General features: G+C 44.1%; 2 protein-coding genes and 1 non-coding gene across 7 annotated transcripts in view; all 3 read right to left on the bottom strand.

Moving 5' to 3' along the window:
• Positions 1-2,384, bottom strand: part of PHLPP2 (PH domain and leucine rich repeat protein phosphatase 2) — a 34,321-nt gene extending 31,937 nt beyond the window's left edge. The window contains exons 1-2 of one of the 3 annotated variants that reach the window (XM_063334947.1): positions 2,174-2,384; positions 1,545-1,789 (exon numbers count right to left, since the gene is read on the bottom strand). In XM_063334947.1, coding sequence (XP_063191017.1) covers positions 1,545-1,789; positions 2,174-2,302 — 374 coding nt within the window. In that variant the 5' untranslated portion in view covers positions 2,303-2,384. Of the gene's footprint in view, positions 1-1,544; positions 1,790-2,173 lie in introns of those variants that run through there. The other 2 variants (XM_063334945.1, XM_063334946.1) reach the window with 2 other exon arrangements.
• A 4,383-nt stretch (positions 2,385-6,767) lies between these two features.
• Positions 6,768-22,552, bottom strand: part of AP1G1 (adaptor related protein complex 1 subunit gamma 1) — a 42,762-nt gene continuing 26,977 nt past the window's right edge. For 2 of the 3 annotated variants that reach the window (XM_063334948.1, XM_063334949.1), the window contains 14 exons: positions 22,454-22,509; positions 21,467-21,580; positions 19,265-19,405; positions 18,561-18,615; positions 16,708-16,830; positions 16,296-16,385; positions 15,672-15,799; positions 14,960-15,064; positions 12,706-12,847; positions 12,123-12,249; positions 11,571-11,666; positions 11,192-11,352; positions 10,434-10,532; positions 6,768-8,019 (listed from right to left, as the gene is read on the bottom strand). In XM_063334948.1, coding sequence (XP_063191018.1) covers positions 7,918-8,019; positions 10,434-10,532; positions 11,192-11,352; positions 11,571-11,666; positions 12,123-12,249; positions 12,706-12,847; positions 14,960-15,064; positions 15,672-15,799; positions 16,296-16,385; positions 16,708-16,830; positions 18,561-18,615; positions 19,265-19,405; positions 21,467-21,580; positions 22,454-22,509 — 1,539 coding nt within the window. In that variant the 3' untranslated portion in view covers positions 6,768-7,917. The remainder of the gene's footprint in view (positions 8,020-10,433; positions 10,533-11,191; positions 11,353-11,570; positions 11,667-12,122; positions 12,250-12,705; positions 12,848-14,959; positions 15,065-15,671; positions 15,800-16,295; positions 16,386-16,707; positions 16,831-18,560; positions 18,616-19,264; positions 19,406-21,466; positions 21,581-22,453; positions 22,510-22,552) is intronic. The other variant, XM_063334950.1, reaches the window with a different exon arrangement.
• Positions 19,966-20,052, bottom strand: LOC134515730 (small nucleolar RNA SNORD71). The gene has a single exon (XR_010071097.1). It is a non-coding gene; the product is annotated as a small nucleolar RNA SNORD71 (small nucleolar RNA).

The raw sequence follows: 22,552 nt of genomic DNA, 5'->3' as shown, positions 1-22,552 counted from the left end.
CCCATTTCTCTACTGAGAACACCCCCAGTGGGAAGTAATTCAGGGATCTCTTCTGTGGCAAATACATTCTGAGAATTACAAGGAAGAGACACACTGTGAACAAGACCTCTTAACGAAATTTCAGGCAAAGCTTGACGAAGTACTAGACACACGAGAGGCAACAAGAGTGGGAAGTAAACGTTTACAACTTGGGACTTGCTTCCAACACCCTGGTAGCAGGGCCAATTTGATTTATGGCAGGCTTTGCACTGGATTAGCAAAGACAGGCATGGCTACCTAGCGCGAGAAAAGAGACAGACACTGAAAAGAATTAAAACACAAAAACCATTTCAAAAGCTAAAAAGGGCCAAAACGTTCCTCTCTGAACATATCTACAAGATTTACGTAGCTTTTTTCATGATCTGCAGTAAAGGGTCTGCTCTTCTTTCTAAATACTGGGCAAGCTGCTCGCTGCTAGAGTCCAAAACAAACTAATTTCCTTATAAATTCTTCAAGCAGTGAATAGAGATTTTCAGCTGTCTTGATGGCTACATTCCAGCATCCATCTATCCTCATACAGTATTTACAACTAACCTATCCCTAGTTCTGACAACCCAGGCTGGAAAAGGCAAATGGGTCTAAATAACCTTTTTCAGCAGTCAGTTTTAACCACTTCCTATTCTCTGCATCTCTTGCCACTACCATTCCCTCCCTCATGCCATGTTTTAAAAATTTGGGCACATGCAACTTATGATTTTCATTTCACTATCAAAAAAACCCCATCCACTGGTCCCGTTCAGCATGTGCTGTCTCTACTGCTTAGCCTTCAAGTAAAGAGACCACAGAAATTTTTTTCCCCTGAGAGCAGGAGCGGCAGCTTTATAACCGAATCTTAAGTCCAGAAGACTCAATGCAAAGTCTAAATCCTAACAACCCTAATGGGAGCTTGTAAACCCAGAGGAGCCCATACTACACCCAGGGCATAAAGGTCACGCACATTAAACCCTGAGCTGTCTACTTTCAGCCTAAATAAACTGCGGCCATAATCTGATGCTTAAGCCTCCCTTGTATAACCCTTACTGCACTATCTTCCTGTCTACCTTTAATTATTTACCTGGCAAGTCTTCTTAGCAAAAAAATTACTAACGCATAAATATTACATGACATAACTGTGGAAGTACCTTACATGTTTCGCTGACTCAGAATAACTGTTTACAGCCTCTTAAATAGCTTAAGTTTTCTGGACAGTAAGATGTCTAACAGAGCATAACAAAGGAGCATATGCACAGTAGCCTCTACCTACAAAATGAGGACATATTTCTGGTTGAAGCACCAGCCAAACCCTCCCAGCTAAAACGCCTATGGCTTAATTGAGATATGTGCAAAAGGCGCACCACTACTTCATTTTTATGAATTGCATTACTCAAGGCTGTATCTAACTGCTACCTACCACCTCTGGCTGTTCCAGACCTGCCCCGCTAACACACGTAGGCACACAGCAAACAGAGCCCTGCAGGACTAAAGCAAGCATTTCTCAAATGGATTAATCCTTTCTCAGCCCTCACCTGACCAGGTCTCCATGAAGTTGCAAGAAGAGATTTTTCCTCCCTTCTCCATCGCATATCTCGGACGCCGGGGTCTCCGCCGTACAGAGGACCAAGCGCAAGTCCGAGGAAGCGGCAGCTGCAGGATCTCTTCCATAGACATACACGCAGCCCCGGCCGGCGTCCTCTTTCAGCCAGTCCCTCTCACGGGAACCAAACCGGCTCCTGTTCAAACAGCTCCTGCTCCCGTTGCGCTTCACGTTTCTCTGCAGGGCAGACCCAAACCGCGGGTCAGCGGCCGCCTCCGACTGCCACCCCCCCGCCCCTTCCCCGCAAGGCCGCAGCTGGCCGCTCCCACCCGGGATGGCAGGCCGCCCCTCTACACAGGCCGCGGCCGGGCCCGGCGAGCCCCGCAGCTCCGCTGGGCTGGGCGCTCCCTCGGGACCGGGCCGCGATGGGCCGGCGGGAGCCGCCGGGCGATGGGCCGGACAAAGCAGACCGCCAGGCTCCGGCTCGGAACGACCCCCGGCCGCGCCCCGCCGTCCCGCCTCGTCGGTCCCGCAGCTACGACTCGCCGCCGAGCTGCCGCCGAGCTGCCGCCGGGCCGAGCGGTCCCCGGCCGGCCCCGCAGGCCCCGGTCCCCTCCTCACCTTCAGCACCCGGATGCCGCCGCGGGGTCCGGCCCGGCCCCCCCGCGCACGGCCCGGCGCCGCCGCCTCATCAGGCTCCTGAGGCTCCGGCGTCTCCCGGGGCCCCGGCCCCGGCCCGGCCTCCCCCATCGCCGGCCGGACGGCGAGACCCCGGGCAGCGGCGGCGGCGGCCCCGCCTCCGCACAGGCCCCGCCCCGGAAGCGCGAAGGCTTCCGCCGCCCGAGGGCCCGCCCGCCTCCGGTGCCGCGGGCCGGGGCTGTGCGGTGAGGGCCGCGCTCTCGGCGGCTGGGGAAAGAAGCAAAAGCTCAACCCGCTACTCTAAAACCATCACACCGTTTCCTTCACTCACCTCCGCAGCGGCTGTCACCGCCAGCAGTGTCCGAGCACCCCCTTCCTCCCGGCGCCGGGCAGCTCCAGCACGTTACCGCGGGCGGCCGCAACTTAGGGTCTGCTAATAGCGATCATCACGGTGCAGTTTACCAGAATTAGAGCGTTAATCCAAGATATCTACTACAGGATCAAGCACATTAAAACAACAAGAGTCTCCCGCCTTCCCTATAATCCCCAATGGTTCCAAACCTTAACGCACTTCAGCCCGTCATCATCACGTCTTGCTACTCTCATTCCTGGCCTTATTTCAGAGTTAAGTCCAGACATGCTTTACAAATTCTCACCATTGGTATTATTACTGCGCCAAAACACTTTCAGCTCTATCACATGTTTCCCTTAAACATTTCCCGCCTTCCTCCGGGTCTGTTGGAGCATTTTGCTGCACAGATTGCGGGTCTGCTGCGGGCACACGTGCCATGCGCAGCCCTCCCCACGCTCCAGCCCCACACACAGGAGAAACCCCGAGGAAAAGCTTCCACGGGTCTGTCCCACTCCAGAGCCAGGGCCTAAGATGACCAACCCCTCGCTGCCACACAAACTGGCAGTTTCCAACGCCATCTCTGAACTCTCCAGTATTTGGAGGGCTCTCCTATTTAAAAAAAACAGACTATTTAAAAAATCTCCTATTTAAAAAAAGACAGGAACAACAGACAACCCATCTTATCAGCTAGGCTGAAAGTGCTCCCCAGCACTTCGTATGAATTTATGTCATTAACACAAGGCAGTCACAGGAAAGGCCACCTAGTTCTTAACGCTTCCAGACTATACACACAAGATGAGAAGACATAAAAAAACCAAACTGAGTTTCCATTGGGTTTTCCCTACAGAACAGCAGATAACAATGCATTTCTAGCTACAGCTTTGTAGTTCTGCAACTACTTTGCCTCAGGAGAATTTCCATAAAGGAAAGACAAGTGGCAATACTGAGGAGATTGTGTTTTGCAGAGAGAAGTGCAATTATGTGTCAGGAAACACATGAAAAGTTATCTAATAAAATGTTACTCTGACTAGAAAACACAAGGAAGAACCTTACAAGCAGGAGGCACCTGTGCTGCTTTATTGGACAATGAGATGACAACAATCCTGGTCTCAGAGGCACATGGAATATGAAAGGGGGCTTTTTAATCAGCAAGGGAATCATAACCAACGCCCAGGGCAGGCTGCAAACACCAGGGAAAATAATTCCTAGTGTTCAGATCTCATCACACCTTTCCAGCACCTGGACAAGTATTGCTGCGAGTAGCTGACAACTTCTCTTTCAGGGCTACGTTTCACTTGAACTGTTTAAATATTTGGTAATTGTCTGCTCATTTTACTCTCCAAAATTTCCGGGAAAGGTTTTCAAATTCTACCCTTATTGATTATTTCACATTATCTGACCTTGTCATGGCCAGACATGAAGAATCAGTAAGACCTATCCCACTGTACTTGCAAAAAGCAACAAGGCACCATTTTAAATCATTGAATATTGACTCATTTTATTAGTCACTTCATAATTTGTTTCAACCAAAAGACAATACACACAGCAGAAGTCTAATGCATCCCATGTAAATGTTTACATCCGTTATGCTCCTCACTCACCTAAGACTCAGCATTTATTTAAATTTTTCACATCTCAAAAATAGGTCTGCAGAAGTTTGAATGCCACCAGGCTCCCTGCTCAAATGGCGTGTTTTTACTTTAAATTTGGTTGGGTTTGTTGGGGTTTTGTTTTGGGTTTAGGGTTTTTTTTTTTTTGTTTGGGGTGGTTGTTTTTTTTTTTACTGTACTGTCAAAGAGGTGGGATGGGGCTCTATGTAAAATGTTACATCAGGAAAGAAAAAGGAATATAAAGGAACAGAGTGAAAGTTCAGAGGGAAGCAGTCCAGTAGCTCCTTCCCACACAGCCCCCAAGTAGAAAATGAACACATAGAAAGCGCACCAGCAGATCTAAAAAAAAGCCATCTTTGCTGCTTCATCTTGCAGCTAGTACCAGCCTCAGGGAAGGCACTAAATGGCCTTTCCCAGCTGTTTCAGCATCTTCTGAGTTATATATCAAAGGTAGGTGGCAGTCCCCAGGCGGCAGTCCCCTCACTGCTATTGCTTCAAAAGGTTGTTCAAGGCCTTATTTTGTCCCATCAAAACGTGGACAAAGTCGTATCTTAGGATCTTCCCATGTCTTCTTCCCCCTTCAGGCCCATTACGGCCACTATTCTTTCTGTCAGTTTTTTGACTCTAAATACATTCACTTGAAAAAAACCCAGACATCCAATCTCTCTCCGCTCCAAAGTCTCCAACGCAAATATTACTAAGATCTTGCTCCCTTATATTCCCCTTACACTGAAGCAAAGAAAAAGTTGACCAGACCTGTAAAGACTGTTGCATTCAACTGGTGGAAGTAAGACTCACCCTATCCTCAGAATGCCTCAGAGGTGGACATGAGAGTACTCTCCAGTGAGAAAACAAAGCAGCAGCACAGAGCTCAAGAGATGTACTTAGGGGTCAAGGAGCAAGCAATGGCATCCAGTGTTGCAGATATGGGAATGTGTGAAACCTGGCCTTCCTTCTGGCTCAACGTTGGTACCCCATCCCTTAGCAAGGAGAAGGGAAAAGAGCTCCATGGACAACAGGAATGTTCGGCTGCTACGAAGGAGTACTTCATAGCCAAATGATGGCTTCAAGCAAAACACATTTCAGGTATGTGCACCGCCTCCTTCAGCTCGACTCAGCAACACATGACAAAGCACCTGTTTCCCAAAACACAAATGCTCTGTGCTAGGGCGGCTGAAGGACCCAAGAACACAGTAGGAAATCACCCTACAAGCTTACCAGAGATCAACAACAAAACCCAGCTGCTCTAGGGGACAGAAAACAAGTGCAACAAGAGGGACACGATAAACTGTTCACAATTATGCTGCCACAAACCGGACAGGTGACAGACCCTTTACTTCTTTCTCCACATCTAGACTCCTGCACCAGTGCTCTTTCTCAGCAAAACTAAATGGAGATCGAGGTGTGCCAGCTTTCAGTACAAGCGACCACGTACAATTCTGTGAAGACAATGGGAGAGTTTATGGGGCGTTCAGGAACTAAGGCAAAGACTTTCCATTAGCTTCGTATCTGGGACACCCTCAGACTGCACTGGAGTCTGGATCTAACATGCTCAGACTTCAGCACTAAGAAGTTTGAGCCCGTGGGGTGGTGAGCAGTCACAACTGCAGTGAGAGCAACAAAGGTAAACGCTCAGCACCTACAAAGAGACTTTGATTTGGCCATTTTCTGCATGACTGCCTGCTTCACGATGCTTCTAGCTGAAGCACAGTATCTATCTCACCACCGATACCCAAGGCATGACCCTGCCACAACCCAGAATTACCTTTAAGGAAATCATACATCGTTCTAGATTTTATAACCCCATGCCGATGCCAATTCCAGTAGAATAATAAAGCTCTTTGCTAATCCAAAGGCCCAAACCTGTTTAATCAATAAGGCAGAAAAAACACCCTTCAAGAGAAGCTAAACTTACGCCACTACACAGACCAGCACTTAAGCCAGTGACAGTCAGTCTTACGTTACGTTACTTAGTGCAGTTAAAACCAAAGCAGACTGAACAACCTTCAGTGGCCTCCTGCTCTCGATTCAAGGGCAGAACAGGTCTTCCATTTTCCCTAAGTACACTGTGCACCACTCTTGCAGTGTTTTTGGCAAGGGCTGGAGCCTAGTGTTCGCACTTTTGCAGATGCAAAAAGCTGTGTCTGAGCTTGCCATCAGAGCACCGAACAATCACTGTCTGGAAAGCCCTGTAACAGAAATAAAGCAGACGTGCCATCTGTTTCTTTTGAGAAAGCACTGGGTTGGAAGCTGAAGTACCTTCAGCTTACCAGCACGCTCATGGATGAAGATCTAAGATATATCCTCCCCTCTGCCTTCCTGAAAAGTACTGAACATCTGTGCTTTATGTCTTACACATCGCTTCCATGAGAATTCATGGAACTCTACTACCTCAACAACAGTCCACTCCAGGAAGCGTAACTGAACACAGCTTTCTGTAAGCTTAGAAAAGTACTGGACCTCACATCTTTGCATCTTAATACTCAAACAGCTGGCTTCCATTAAAAAAAAAACAGTTTAGTTACTTAGTTCAGTCTGAAACTGAACTAGATTTCTCTGAAGGGGAGCAAGGAGCAAACTACAAGGACCAGTTAAGTAACAAAATGGGAAAAGGTCTCTTTAAACCGCATGGTCTTTATTTCAGTGCCAATATTACAGATACAACACAAATATCCCAGTCAGAAGTAACTCAAATGGAATCCTGGGGGTCTACAACAGGCTCTGGAAATTAAATTGGGGAGAAGGTCTGGAATAACTGGGAAGAGCAACTTTGCAGCATAGTCTCTGATGAGTCTCCCAGCAGGAACAGAGCCCTCAAAGACTGATCTACAAAATTGAATATGTCTTTTCTACCCATAAACCACAACTAATGGGTTAAAAGGCTTTGAAACCGTCTGTGGTAGAAAGCCAGCTCTCCTTGGATCTCTACATCTCTCATACATCACCACACTTTCTGGGGAAGGTACAGAAGACTGCCTGTGAATCTGCATGGCTGTAAGCTATTGATGGAAAGAAAGAAAATTCAAGTGTAAGGTCTTCATTTCCAAGTACAGCACCAAAGCAATTTTATCAGCTCCCACCGGCACCTCTTTTCCTGCACTGTCCCAGGTTCGCAGATGAACTCCCAAGGCCCAACTTGCTCTTGGTATGTATCGCATAACTAAGAGGTGGGTGTATACAATAATGCACTGAATAGGCTCATAAGAAGCCTCCAGCCCCTTCAGACATAGGGGATACAAGAAGAAAGAAGCAGGGCAGCCTGACATTCTCCAGGTCCCCAGTCTGAGCCCCATATGAAAGTGCCTGAAGGAATCCAGCTAGTAATGAATGACAACACACCTTGCCCACCCCAAGGAAAAAAAGACAGCAGAAAGAAGGGGCAGCTGTTCACTTGCTGCAGAGAGAAGAAAAGTTTCCCTGCTAGAAATTCCAGACTTCTCTTCTAACCAGGCTGTGTTTCTTTGCTGGGGGGGAGGGGGAGGAAGGGAGGGGAGAAGGGAATGTTGCTTCTGGCTGTGAATGCATGTGTGAGGGAGTGCACAGTAGCCTCCACAAGCCGCCAGCCTCATCAGCGGAGGAGAGGAGATTAGTCTTAACAGATATGCTTCAAAGTCAGCAATCACTTCAGGAAAATTCCTCCTCATCAGCAGGTCTCATCTGTTCCCCATGCCCATGGTGCAGTTTGGGGGATTGCCAAGGATCACAACCTTCTTCCCAGAGTTCTTTTGATTGGGTGGGGTGAGATTAAGAATGGTGCCAGAGCCTCACTGCCAAGACTGAGGGGGGAAGTTGTTGACTTCTGCTAGATCCTGCATTGCTGAGCCCTTGTGATTATATGTCAACTTGATCCGCATACGTAGTTGTTGCTAGAAGAGAGAAGGGGAAAAAAAAGAAAACACAAACACAAAACAAATTCAGGTCTTCATTAAAAGGTCAGCGAATCCCCCCCCACATCCCAGCTCCCCTCCCTTACCCCATGAATACAAAACATGGACCTTTCCTCACCACAACAGCTTGCTGGAAGGATGTGCAGGGCAAGCTATGATACTGCAGATAAATGCTTAATCTCGTAGGATGGTGATTGATCACTGTAGTTCTCAGATCAGGTACAAGCTCTCAGAAAAGCTAAAGCACAGCTTCTACCCACATCTCTCTCTGTGCTGGCCCTGCTCTCACAAGCATTGCAGTCCTTAAATACAAAAATAACTGCCTTAAAATCCCAGTTAACAATGGAAGAAAGCAGGAGGCAGATCTGGATTCTGCTACTCTGCACTTAGGCTCGCAGGGAGAGGTGTCATTTCCCATGCCAGCTGTTCACTCAAAGCAGCGATCTTGAAACTTCAAGTACTGCCTAGCTCAGTAGCACTGTGAAGGAAATGACCTAAGAACGACTAGAAAAAGAGTCTTTAAGAACATTTCCTCCTGCTGTGAGTAAACGATGAAATAGCTCAGAAGTTGTTTTACACTCTGTCATTTGGCTGTCATCCAGATACTAGGTGGCCCTTAATAACAGCTAGAGCATAGCATGCTCCAGCCAGGTTCCCTATTCTCCTCACTCTCAAAAACACTTGTTTCCCAAGAACCTTAAGAGGAAAAGCAAGAAGTTATCTATTTCTGGCTCTTTTCCCCATACCTACAGGGAAATATGCAAAAGGGATAGCAGATGGAGGAAAGGAAGACAACGACTGCTCCAACCAGCCTCAGGATAAAGAAGCTATGCTTTATCACTAATAAATCAATATAATCAGTGTCAGTTTTTGTTATATTTGGTGTTGTTTTGGAAAACTGGCCATCAGTTTCAATCCAGCATAATGACAGTCCATGTCCAGGTGAACACACTTTTTTATGACACTGACAAGACAAACAGCTACCTCCTAAATAGCAAGGCTGTTCCAAGGTCGCCTCCCTCAGAGTATTCCAGGTAGCTACACTATCTCATGGACAGGGCTCTTGCAAAGCTGTACTTTCAGGCAGTAGCAATCTAAAGGACAGTAAGAGATGCACAAATGCCTGAGGTGGAAGAGTTAGGAAACAGTGGGCAAGAGAAGAGGGTAGTAAAATACTATTTTGCACCCCTGTATTCTTAAGTGTTCATAGGAGTTCTGATGTTCCAACAAGAAAGCATCCCACTATCTAGGTGTTTTTCAACTCTCGGGGCCCATCTGAGATGGATATATTGCAACTTCTGGCACCTTACTGGAAAACTCCTAAACACTTCCAAGTTCAGAAAATGACTTTCAAGGTGGTCTTTGAAAGGTGCTCCACAGCACCACAGAGAAGTTCATATCAGATGTATAGAAGACAAAGTGAATAATTAATTTAGTGCCTTAATATAGGCAGAGTGGAGCACACTACACTGTGATATGGGGAGATGCACGGAAACCACAAAAACTATGCACCAGAAGACAGCAATTTCAGTGAAATCATGGGCTGAGATTTGAGAATTTTTTTTAATTTGTACATCAGTCTTCACATTTAACTTCTAGAGCAGTACCTAAGTGTCAACCTATGAAAAAATTAAGATGTTTAAAGTTCTTAAAGATGTTTAAGATCTTAAGGGTGTCCCACAGAGGAAGAAATACATGACTCAATTTTATTTTTCTTTCTGATGCCACCTGAATTACTTGCGAGGCCTCTTAAGGAGGACACATGGGCCACACCCCTCCCTCCCCTCTAGTCTCTTGTGTCCCAATATTGAAGCCTGTCTCTGAAGGCTGTAAAACAAATAGAATTACGATTAAATCACACCTAAAGATTCTTTCCATCAACTGTTTAAAACTACACTCATCACATTAAAAACAAATGACACCACTTGACAAAACAGACAATGGATCAAGCTATTTTTTGTGTAACAAACTTCTCAAGTAACATCACTGCAGTAACAAGAATGAATGTTAAATAGATTTATATGGCAAGATGCTTGCCTTTCAGACATCGCTTTTACAACACGTACAAACATCAGGTTGAGCTCCTCCAGAAAGGCCATCTAAAAACTTGTTTAACAACCATTCTGATGCAAAAGACATTCATGAATTCAAGAAGGTTGCAAACCTGTGAATATGCTTTAGCAGTATAACCAAATAGAAGGCCAAACCTTTGCCCGAGGTCTCCTATCTTTTTCATAACTTTTTCCTAACCCTAACCAAAGTGACTGTCATTAAAAACACATCAGTAACACCATCACTCCCCGTCTCTTATCAGAGATGCATCCCTAATCGACTGCCACTAAATGTACAATTCCAAGACAGTATCTTTAATAACTGTTCTCAGAATCACTCACCTTTTGTGGATTCAGGACTTTAATGACCTGTGTGATGGTCCCCGAGTTAAATGCAGGGATGACACTGCTGCTGGGAGATAGGAGCTGCAGCTGGAATGTCTGAAGAAAGGGCAAAAAGAATTAAAGTTAGAACATTACTAATTCCTAGAAGTGAAACTCCCAGAAGTGAATAGATTTTCCTAAACTTGAAGGACTTTCCAATCACACCCTGCTTAAATGGTCTGCTCTACTATAAACTAGGCAATACCTGTCTCCCAGATTTTGTGCTGCAGCTAAGTGCAAGGGGAGACAGTTTGCTGCTTAAAGGAGGGACCATCACTAATCACCGTGTGGGGACTCATTTAAATTTTTATAAGCAGCTAATAGCTTCAAAAGATTTTTTTCATGTATTCATAACTTCAAAGGGCATGGTATATTTCCTAGAATGTAAGAATAAAGGGAAAGATTAGTGTCTTCGTTTTTTCTTACCCAACATTTTTCTGCATACGGTTTAGCAGCTTTCCTAGAAAGTGGTGATTTTAAACAAGATTTTGTCCAAGCAGACGCAGTCCAATCTGATAGGAACCGGTGTTCTATTGCATTTATAACATTTACTTTCAGAATAGAAAGAGATGACCAGACTGAGCACTATGGAACTTATTAACTGCTCTCAGCCTTGTTTACCATGCTACAAGTTTCTGTCTACATGAAAGCACTGATGAGGAAGTATCTGCAGTTGGCCCTAAGCCTATCACTGTAGTTGCCCCAAGGGGCTGTACCTTTGGTACTGCAGCTTGGAAAACAAAATCTGTCATATCCAGCTCTGTGCTGTTGGAGGCCTGTATCGTAATTACAGTGACGCTAGGGTTGGTGTTTGACCTCTCAAAGGTAAAGTCGATCTTCAGCCCGTTCTTGTTGTATGCAGTAATTGAAGGGATTCCTGTAGAAAACAAAAAAGCGGCAGACCATCATAGAACGTGTTTACTTTACTCCAGACATGAACTCTTCTGAAGATTGAACACACCCCCTCCTCCTGCTCCAGTGTCTGTGCCATACTCCATTCCCACATCCCCCCCCTTTTTTTTTTTCACGACCACTTGTTTCCTCTTCTAGTTGGGTGCTGTGGCACCTTAGGCTAAGGATTTACATGTCCCTAACCTGCAGCAATATCATTGAAGAGAGGCTGTGATGAAAGTCCATCAAGCAGGAACGGAGGCTGTGCTATCTGGGGCGCAGGGGCAGATACTGGAGAACCTACAAGAAATGTTGGAGGATTATTACTTAGCTGTCATGAAATAAAGAGTAATTACTCCTCCAAAGATCAACTGCTGCGTATCATATTTCTTTACATGAAGCTCTACAAATCATCTGCGTTATCATCCTCCCCTTCTCTGTTTTCACTAAAAAGGACTGGCTCCTCTTGAGCTAGCAGGCATTCAAATGGAGTTAATTCCTCACATCTCCCAGTCCTCTCTGGAACGGCTCACAGCATTCCCAAGCTGGAGCATGAAAATGCTTGAGTCTCAACAGCTTGAGTCTCAACAGCTAATCAACATGCGACTTCATTCTGACTCCCACCTGTATGCTAATATGGATCTTGGTAAGAGTATGTGTGAAGACTAGGACTTGACAGGAAGTGAATTAACCAGCCCACATCCCACCCACCCCAGGACTGAGACCGTAGACTTTTAAGAGGTGCAGCCTGCTCACCTGTTAGGTTGAGGTCTCCCAGAAGATCAAGGAGCTCCCCACCAGCAGAAGCTGGCTTGCTTGTAGGTGCAGTGGGGATTACAGGTGTTATATCACTTCCCCCCAACAAGTCCAACAAATCATTTGCCTAATAAGAGAGTGGAAGCAATAGTTACATATTCAACTTCCTGCTACTTACCCTTGCAAATGTAATGGATTCTACTTGCTCTCAGATTGAAGACCAATGGCTGGCCAGTCAGAGAGGTTCTTAGTTTGGCTACGGTCCCCTGCCCCACAAAAGATCTAATTTCCTTGCTCTTGGGACCACAGAGATAGAGAAGGATGGAGTTTGTGCGCACCGAGACAGGTTGGGGGATAGATGGCTTTACCCCACCCTGTTCTTGCACTCCCCACAACAGCCTCTTTCACACACCTCTTCTTGACACTAGAGCCATGAGATTATAGAGATGATGCAGTCATCACCAGGCCAGAACTAGCAAAGAGGCAGAGAGGGGGAGGGAGACGGTCTCAGCTTACTGTTGTCAGTGGCTAGTAGTGTGGTTGGTCAGGCAGTGGAAACTTATCCTAGATCAGTTTCCATTACCTGGCTAGCAGGCTGCAATCCAGAGGGTGGAGGTTTGGTTTCCAGTACCGCTGGCTCTGTCTCGCCGTTGGTCTGTACAATCTCAGTAGGGCCATTTGTGGTGACTTTCTCCATTACTGGCATTCTCTCAAGCAGGGCTGGCCTGAAAGAAGCTGACATAGTTACACTGTGCCGTCTTCCTGGATCCCAATCCAATTACTCAGACATTCAGGAGATGATATACACAGGGCAACCTGCCTATTCCTTTTAGCTCCAATGCAGGGGAACTGTAAGATTGCATGACAGCTTGAGGTGGTCAGAAGCAATCCCTGGCGTTCTGTGCCAGCAGAAATACATTAGTTGACAGCTGAAAGCCAAACAAGCCTTCCTGCCTCATGTTTTCCCCTAGTGCTTGACAGTTTCCACTGAGGGGCTAAGATAAAAAAATTCCAAGACAAAGACTAAATGGCTGAGCAATGGCGGATTAACGGCAGACACGGGACACTTGACTGCTTTGTTCCATATGCAGTTGAGTCAGCTAATTTGACTTCTCTTTGCAGAAGGATTAACAGCAGGTAACAAAGTTGGAAAAGCAAATCACCGTGCTCTCATTTAGCCAAATTAAATTTTCAAAGAGATTAAGTTCAGCCCTTGAGAGTACCCTCCTGAAATGATACAGAGACTGAAGAAGAGGCACAGGATCCAGAATCCTGACATCAAACCAAAAAACTAGGAAAACCTGTATAGGGAGAACTAGTCCATAATACAAAGGCCATTACTCTTGCAGATCAAGCCACAAAGCACTGCACGAAATAGGAGTAAGCCACACCGTCTACACATCTTTTGGTCTGAAAAGGTTTTCAGTACCAATAAACCCAAGAATGGGTGACATTTTTGACCATGAACAAAGTCTTAATGAGCAGAAACTATTAAACCTTGATCTTTACACTGTAACGAATACCAGAATATACTGGGGGAAAATGCTCTCTTGTAAAATTGAATGAAGCTCACATATGTTTTTCTGAAGTGCAACACTTCCCAAAACTACGAATAGCACACGCTGCCATCTGATTAAAAGCCAGATGATCACCAGACACTGTTGTCTGCAATGGTCAATTCAGAGATCAAAAGCTTCTCATGCTAGATTTTTCTCAACTCATTAATAAGGCTTCATGTGAAGCCACAGGCAGCTTACGTGCCCTAGCTCATTAACGTGACTTTTCCAAGAACAATTTGAATTGCTGCATAGATCCCACGGGAGGAGAGAAGAGGAAATCACAAGGATGTTGTGTCCTACCCATAGCGAATAGTACCTATGGAAAAAAGCGACTGTGAAGAGCCTTTGAAACAAGGTTTGGATGCCCCTACAAATACAGAAATTATTTAGTCCAGTGGCGCCCATTTTCTCTCTGTCCTCTCCTCCAGACTCTAAAATGGAATCTTATGGAACGTTTTCAAGGGTGGATGAAGTTAATCCCCAGAAGATCTCCTCCAATCTTATGATCCTCACTGAGAAGAATCTGTGGTGCTTTTATGAATCAACAATTACCTATTGCACATAGCAGATTAATGGCTATTCTGCAAAGAACTACAGCTTCAGTTATTGCAATAAAGTAGGGTTTTAACTTTCTCTTAAGGAAACAATGACTTGAGCAAAGCAGTGATGAATGGGAACCTCTCAATGATAAGGTGCAAGGAGTTTAACATGGTCACAAATTGTAAAACAGGGATGCTGAGTGGTGTAGTGAAATAGTATGCCTTTGCATGCACAATTTGAGATTTTAAACAGATACACACAAGAAGATGCAGTAAATTAAGATGTTCTGGAAAACTGAAGAGTATTAACAGTTGGAAGAATTACTTCAAGTTCAGAGCACAGCTTAGGAGGACACATCAATGGATCTCTGCATGCTTATTCCCAAGACATTTTAAAATGAGTTTGAACCTAATGACTGTGGTAATATTAGCATGGTAAAAGCTACCTGCAAACACTCAGCTAACAAATTTAAGACTCAACACCTAGAAGTTAGTCAAGTTCAAGCTCAAAGCAGGGGAAATGTTTTGGCAGAGAAAGTCCCTAATCACAGAACAATCTCCTAGGATATGTTAAGTTCTTAAAACACTCACTAACACTGTAGATGACAAACGAATTCTAGTTCCTCTGTAATCCTACCAAAATCACCAGACAAAGCTCTCAAAGCCAAACTGTGGTACACAGGACATCAGAGTAGATTATAACGATCCTTTTCAAACACCAAAACTCATCAGCACTTACCTCATGTGGTCATATTTCTTGAAAAGTGCATTATATTCCACTGCCCTCTGCTGTAGCTCCACATCAATGCTGCTGCCATAAATGGAAACTACCTTCTTGATGCGACTGGGGGGGAGGAGGAAACAAAAAACAACAAACCATGGAATTAGCAGCAGTAAACAAGGGATGAGCATTTGTCATCCAGAAGACACTATCTGGCATCTGCTCAGCAGGTGCCTTGTGTAAGTCATTTAAAACAGCAGTCACTGCTGTTTTCCTGGAGAAGCTATGCAACATCCAGTTTTGAACTGCCCCTTCACAAAACAGCATCAGCAGGTGATTAATAAACCACTACAAGGTATATATTAAGAAAGCTCAACTACCCAGACAGAGAAGCCATCAGTAGGAAACAAGCCTATTTTTCTCTCCACCAGCTGAAAAAGGGACTGCAAAGAACAGTCCATTGAAAGCAAGGACTTATCTTCCCCATAAAATGGTTTTCAAGCAACAGATTAAGTCCCTACACGGTAGAGGACATCCACAGAGAAAACAGTACAAATCAGTGGAAGTCTTCCATCCTGCAAGCAAAGGAGAACTGAAAAGCCAAGAAATAACAAGATGACTCTTGTAAAACCATAGAAGCAGAAGGTGTCTGAGAAATATTTCTACTGAAGACAACTGACGCCAGCATATTTGCAACAAAGCCCTGTGCAGTACATCAGTGAGAACTCACTTGACAGTGCAGGTGAACCTTGTGGAAAGCTTCATGATGGCAGTGAGAGCATAGCCTCGTGTAACAGATGCAGACATATTAGATATCAGGACGCTTTCTAAAATATCAAGAACTTCATCCTCTGTTACCTGAAAAGGTACAGAAAGGTTAGGCTGAGACAGAGAGAAGCTTTGCTGCAAGCTTTCCAGGACATACTGTAAAAACCTGCCTATTGTTTAATGGCCACGTCATCTCCCCTCCACGACTTTGTGAGCCTGTAGCATACGTTCAGAGTGCACGAGACAGATGCATCTAGGTGGAGATCTTATGATATTAGTTTTAAAATACAGTTCCTGTTCCACATATTGAAGAGCAGGTTTATAACCAAAATACACAGCTAAGACTCTAGCAGATACCCTGCAAGCTAGGTTAGCACTGAAACCACACTGCTCTGCCAATTGTAGCTGCACTCCTCTCAGTGAGTGTTTACACAGCCCATGCCTGTAGCGTGGGAAGGAGACTCCTGTCCAGGGTCTATCACCATCATGGACACCAAGTATCTGTAGCAAGCATTCCCCTCGCATAGCCAGCATCAGGCAGCTCCAGCCTCAGACAACTACAAAGTTGTTCTTTCCCAAGCTATACCTGTATTGGTTCCTCCTCTTCACACTGACCAGACACCAGAAGATCTCCATACTCTCCTATGCACCAAGAGGCCACTTGCACCAGGGGCTGCTGTTAGAAGAAGAAAAAGCAGACGCCTCAGATATAAGTGGGTGCCTGTATGACAAATTAAACCATCACCATTTCCCAGAGCAAGCTTAGCCCTCTTTTTAGCCAAGGAAGTTCTCCACAGCAGAAATAACAGGAATATTTGATTCAATCAAGAATTCCCTAAGAGAATTAGAGAAAATAAAAATAACATGAACTTATAGAAGACACACCTCCTCTGCAATCTGTCCCTTGGAGCTAGACAGCGTGATGTTGACTTACCTTGAGATGCTTAGTTAACATGCTTATTATAGTACAACAAGAAAACTGAAGCATTTGGTATTACCTGGGAGTAATCACCAAGGATGGCTTTGTAGAGTCTCTGCACAGTGTAGGCATGCATCTCCACACTATTAGTTATTAGCTGAATCAGATTGGGAACAGCATCATCACGAACATAACTTCCTGCCTGCGAGAAGAATTGTGTATTCAAGAGACAAATAAAAGTTGTTAGATTTCACTATCTGACTTGTCAGGAACACTCAGCATCTACCGATATTCTTCACAAAGCCACCCGATGTACGCAGAAATAAAAGTCAACCTCCTCATCCCCAAGCACTTTATGGCTGATTTTGAGCAGGGTCAGATGGGTAGAAGTACAGGACAGCACATTTTCCCAATGAAGTCAACTATACCTAGAGAAATCCATACTACAGATATCCTGAATTTGTCAAGAGGACAGACACTTCTTAGCCTGTGCTACAGAAGGAACAAAAAGCAACAGAGAAAACTCTTCTGTTAAATGGAAGGCTTTAAGTTGAAAGACACCCTGGGGGCAGAATGCAGCTTATTCGATAGTTTGCTCATAGCCCGACTATGCCAAACAAGTGCAGGACCCAGGAACTTGCCTGTGTATCACTCTTTGGTTAGAGGACAGGAACACAGAGCTCAGAGGGCAAAGCCCACTTTAAGGCCAGGAAAGCATGTGGGGCAATACGCTATCAGTCACACAGGTTTGGCACTGAAGGGAAGATATATACTGTTCCAAACCTGTTCTGTTTAGGCACTCCTCTGACACTGAGACCAGAGCACGCAAAAAGAAGGAAATTAAGTGAGCCCAATTAGGTCAACTAAGAATCCATCTAGCCAAAGATGGCTGGTGCCATCTTTGGTGTTAGCTCTCCTAAGTCTGCTAAACTGAAAAGGATGTTTATCTGTAACAGTCTGCAGTAGGTAGTCTTATGAATACAGCTTTATTAATGGTTTCTCTAGCAGCCAAGAGAAGGAAGTCATTTAATTGAGGGAAGTAATCTGAGAGCAATCCTCACAGTCAACCTTGTAATGGAAATCAACTCTCCATTCAAAGGAATCTACTTTTCTCTGTTTCAGGGTGGCAAAATAGCACACAAGCCAGACTCGCTTCCTGATTAACTTCTCAAATTTGAACACTCATACTGATAAAATAAATTTCTTCCCACTGCTTTGCCTCTGGGAGCACACTGCCTATCCAAGTTATCAAGATCTCTTCCCTCCTGTTTGCCAAAACATTACTCCAGTTCCACCTCATCTGTGATGTTTATAAAGAAATTCATGTAGGTAAAGAGTAATAATTAAACCCAAAGAAAAGGAGCTAGAAAGCTGTTGATACAGTTTCATAAAAAAAAGCTTTGATAAACTCAACTTGGAATAATGCCAAGAAATTGCTTTACTCCCTTTCCCTTTGCAAGTCACTTAAGGCTGTGTTCACTCTCCCCTGAAAGTACTGTATATTGGAATCACAGACAGCACAAGAGCTGTCCTAACTTAGAATATAATGTGACTACTGCAGGATTACTGCAGTAGAAAAAAAACAAAACCAAAACCAAACAAACAGAAAAAAAACAAACAAAAAACCTCTGCTACACACTGTATTCTTGTGTGTTTCTGAAATCACACATTTGAAATCAGTGAAATCATACATGAAATACATACATCATACATGAAATCAAACACCACTCAGTCATATTTACTGAGTTTACATATTTCTGACTGGCTGCTTACGATTATTATGGTCACTAGGATATAAGTGCACTTCCTCTGTGTATTGTAGAATTTTTATCTGCTAGTCCTTATAGCCATCTTCAACTTGATGATGAGTAAGGTACTACAGAATTAAAAAGTTTTTATGTAGTCACACACAAGAGAGGCAGTTTCACTTACCGTTGTTAAGACTCTCATAATTGTGTCTATGTGCCAGCGTTTGGAAGGAGCATACCTGACAAAATTAAGAAAATAAGTTAGAGCAATAACTGCTAGCCTTCCACACCAGCAAGAAACCCATCATCACCAGAACCTCCCCATCCAGCTACTTCCTGGCCCACTGTTTCCTGCGGGGGAGACACCAACAAAACACACAACCCCATCCCCCAAAACAAAACACCAGACATTTCACATTCTTGGACTTTTTGTATTAACGCTGACATTGCAAAACTGAATATACGAGCCTGTATAACACAGCACAGCCATACCTTGCACATGCAGCACTTCAAAGTCAAGCTGCTGATTACAACGGCTCAACAGTAAAGAGATCATCTCACCTGTACAACTAACCAGAGAGAATCTGTGTGTGCGGAGGGGGAGCAGGGCCAGGATGTCAACACAATACCTCTTCCAAAGCACAGCAGAAATCAATATACTAGAGTGGTTTAGTGATATGAGGACTATCCATATGGGACACACTAGTGTGTCCCAAGGCACAGGTGTTCCTCTTCCTCAGAGTGGGTTAAAATTGACACACCACAGAGAGATCAGCAAATGGACAAGAGATGATCAACATATTCTCTCTTGGGGGGTGTGCAACACACAAAATGCTCATAATTCCGAGGATGTACAAAAAATTAATAGCAAGTAAAATGGCCCCATACTTTTCAGCTGCAAGAAATATTCCAGATGCACAGTCTGCCTTGAATTCTGGTTCACAGGAATCTAGGAAATACAGCAACTCCTTCATCATTCCACGGACATTGTTCCCATTAACAAGAGCAAAACTCAGTTCCATCGCACGCCTAGGGCAAGAGACAGAAAACCAATAAAGTATCTTAAGCTAATGAAGTAAAAAAAAAAAAAAAAACCCACCCAAGTCCAGTTACTCAAATGCACTTACCTCTTAATTAAGAGGACAGCAACATTAATTAACCCCATGAGAACAGCCTTCCACATTAACTGTACCAGTATTTTCCTGTTTAACTTTTCAGTCACATTATAGCAGATATATCAATACTGCAGGTGCACAGAGGTACTCTGCAATCTTAACACCAGGCCTTTATCGCAACATATAACATTGCTTACCTTCAATCATATTACACAGCTCATTTCTGTCATGAAATTCCTAATCATGTAGCTTGATCATATTAAGCAGACAGACAAAAAGACTTGAATTAAATGGCAAAGCCATTGTGGATTATACTACAGGGACCGAAAGATGCACTGCAATGGTTAAAAGACAACGACAACAGACCACGCTTCAGATAACCCAAACCAGGTATCGTGTCTTTCCCTCAAATCCCAGCCCTTGAAACTTGCTACCTGGGGACTCCAACAGACAGTATATTGCTTCAATGAAGACAGTGCAGTGTCAGCAGCATGAGTGTCAGCACGGCAATATCATGCTCTGCCGATGGATCACTCAAAGGCTTCATCCTCCAACAGCACTCAGACATGAAGCTCTGTCATTTGTAGCATACCTATGTTTTCCTAGCAGGCACCAATAAAATGCTTTTGTTGCCTTCTATCCAAAACCTAGATGAGGCTTTGCTATTCCACAACCTAGCTTCATGCTGGCTCTGGCATTGAACAGCAAGAGCAGCCTGACTTGCTCAGCATATAAGATACATATTTGTTTTGGGATAGATTGCAACTGTAAAAATAGATTACATGATACCCACCTATATAACAGTAAAAACTAAGTTTCCAAAGCGAGACAGATACAATTTCTTTCCTATCCTGTACATATTAGACTGAGCAGTGCTGTTAAAAAATACAGATCTGATTCAAGGATGGGCATAAATTTGAAGAATGCCTGTCAGAACAAGTATCTATGGTGTATCTAATCAGTTTGACAAGATGGAAAAGAAGAGGTTGAGCAATTTTGAAAGTATATTCATGATGTGACGAGAGCTCAATGAAATTTTGGCCTGCAGCAGACAGATTCCACAAGATGCAACAGGGATGCCACTGTCCCCATCACTGACATGTAAGATGTGCACTGAGCTCAGACCACCTGTTATAGAAAGAATAATGATGAGGAAGAGAATTCTGAAAGAGCAAGCAATCAACAGGCTGAAAGATGCAATTTAGAAGATTAAAAGCAGGATTCCATATAGGCTGGGCAAAAGTGAGATCAAGCAATTCAAGAGCATTAGTGTCTGACAGAAAAAGGAGAAAGTTAACATCATGAGTAAAAGGAACATAACTGAAGTAACAAGAAGAAACAGAGGAAGAAGTTTAAACTGAGTATCAGAAGAAAGTCTTTCTGTAGAGAGGAGTGAGGTTGCAAGCTCTCCCACTGCCCAGAGAAGTAGCAACATACCGCTATTTAAATGACAAATGAATACCAAGAATGCACAACAGGATGTGGTTTGCAAACAAATTACTTGAACAATCGAGTAAGTCTGAATTCTACCACAGCCTAAGCAAATTTACTCTAGAATACATTATTTGGATGGCTTAACACTGCTTCAAGACAACATGGCACTGCCTGGTCATCTGGGAAAGAAAAACAATACGGAGCATGTCAGAGTAGCTTTGATGAGGATCATACTTTATGGAGGTTCTCCATCATGTTGTGAGCACACAATTTGATCTCCATTGAGACTCCATTTTGGAAAAATTCAGGCAAACGGAAAAATCTTTTTTTCCCAATCCAAGATTCATAAAACGTAAAAGCAGCTTCCCAAAGGAGGTGGCTGCACATCTTTCATTACCTTCTTTGAAGTATGAACCATACTACGCATTAATACTAGTCTCACTTACAGTGCCCCGAGATTATTATTGTTTTTCCCTATGCCCTGGCTCACTTTCCACAGGCTGTCAGCCTTGAGAGTCTATTTCAATGATATTTCAATTACCTTTTAATGGAGACATCCAGATCCTTCAGGCAGTCCACAATCGTGCTTCTATGCCGCTGTACTGCATTATGGTCTGTCTGCACAGTTTTCAACAATGACGTCAAAGCTACATATCTGGGATAAGGACATACAGTAATAAATAGTTGACAGTAGGCATTTAATTTCTATGCACAGACACTCACCCCCCCAAAACTTAGTCTTACTTTGCAACAGAACAAGGTTCTCTTGTACTCAGTAATAAATGGAAGTCTTCTAGGGGACTGCCTGGCCTATCTTCAAAAGTGAGTTACCATACTAAACTGTAACGTGCCTAACAACATCCTGCTGCCTGGGCAAGCACCTGTCCCAACACCTGGGCTCATGTCGGTGGTCCGGTCTTCAAGAACATTTTGAAAAGACAAGGCAATTAAAGATCAGACCTCCATAGATCATGCACTCAGACTAGCCTGAGCTGCAATTCCCAACGCTAGAGTCTTCTGCCTATACCATGATTTGCAATCAAAATGCCTGGAGATGGGACTTAATTCTAGCAGTTGCGACAATCTCATTTCCAGATTCATAGTGACCAAAGCACAACCAAACCTCCTTGTTGACAACAGCCCACAATCAGAAAAACCACACCCTTTGCCTAATTTGTCAGATCTCCAATGCCACCTCTGATTTCAACATCACCACAGACCAGCTGGGACAAGACAGGAGATTCACAGCTTATCGGAAAAAAACACTTGACTAGATTAAGAAATCCCATGCTAAGAATTAGATCATACAACCAGACTCACCAACTAAGAAGGGCAGGGCAACAGTTAAGATTTTCACAGAGAAAAGAATGCACCAAGAAGGAAGATAGCCAGACAAGTCACGCTAACCCCAACAACACTACTTCCCAATATGGTCTCCTGGAAAGCTCTACTTCAGCATAATCTTTGTGTGATTGCTTCTCAAACATTTTAAACTGGGTGTTGCTAAAACACACTTTATACAACTTACCTAATATTTTTGTCGTTGTTTAATAAGAAACGGCCTAGGATGTTAATGGCTAACACCTGCAGAAAGAGTTAGGGAAAGTCAGCGATCAAAACAGGCTGC

This window comes from Chroicocephalus ridibundus, chromosome 4, assembly GCF_963924245.1.
Source record: "Chroicocephalus ridibundus chromosome 4, bChrRid1.1, whole genome shotgun sequence".
NCBI classification, from domain to species: domain Eukaryota; kingdom Metazoa; phylum Chordata; class Aves; order Charadriiformes; family Laridae; genus Chroicocephalus; species Chroicocephalus ridibundus.
This window is presented reverse-complemented; position numbering and strand designations above follow the sequence as displayed.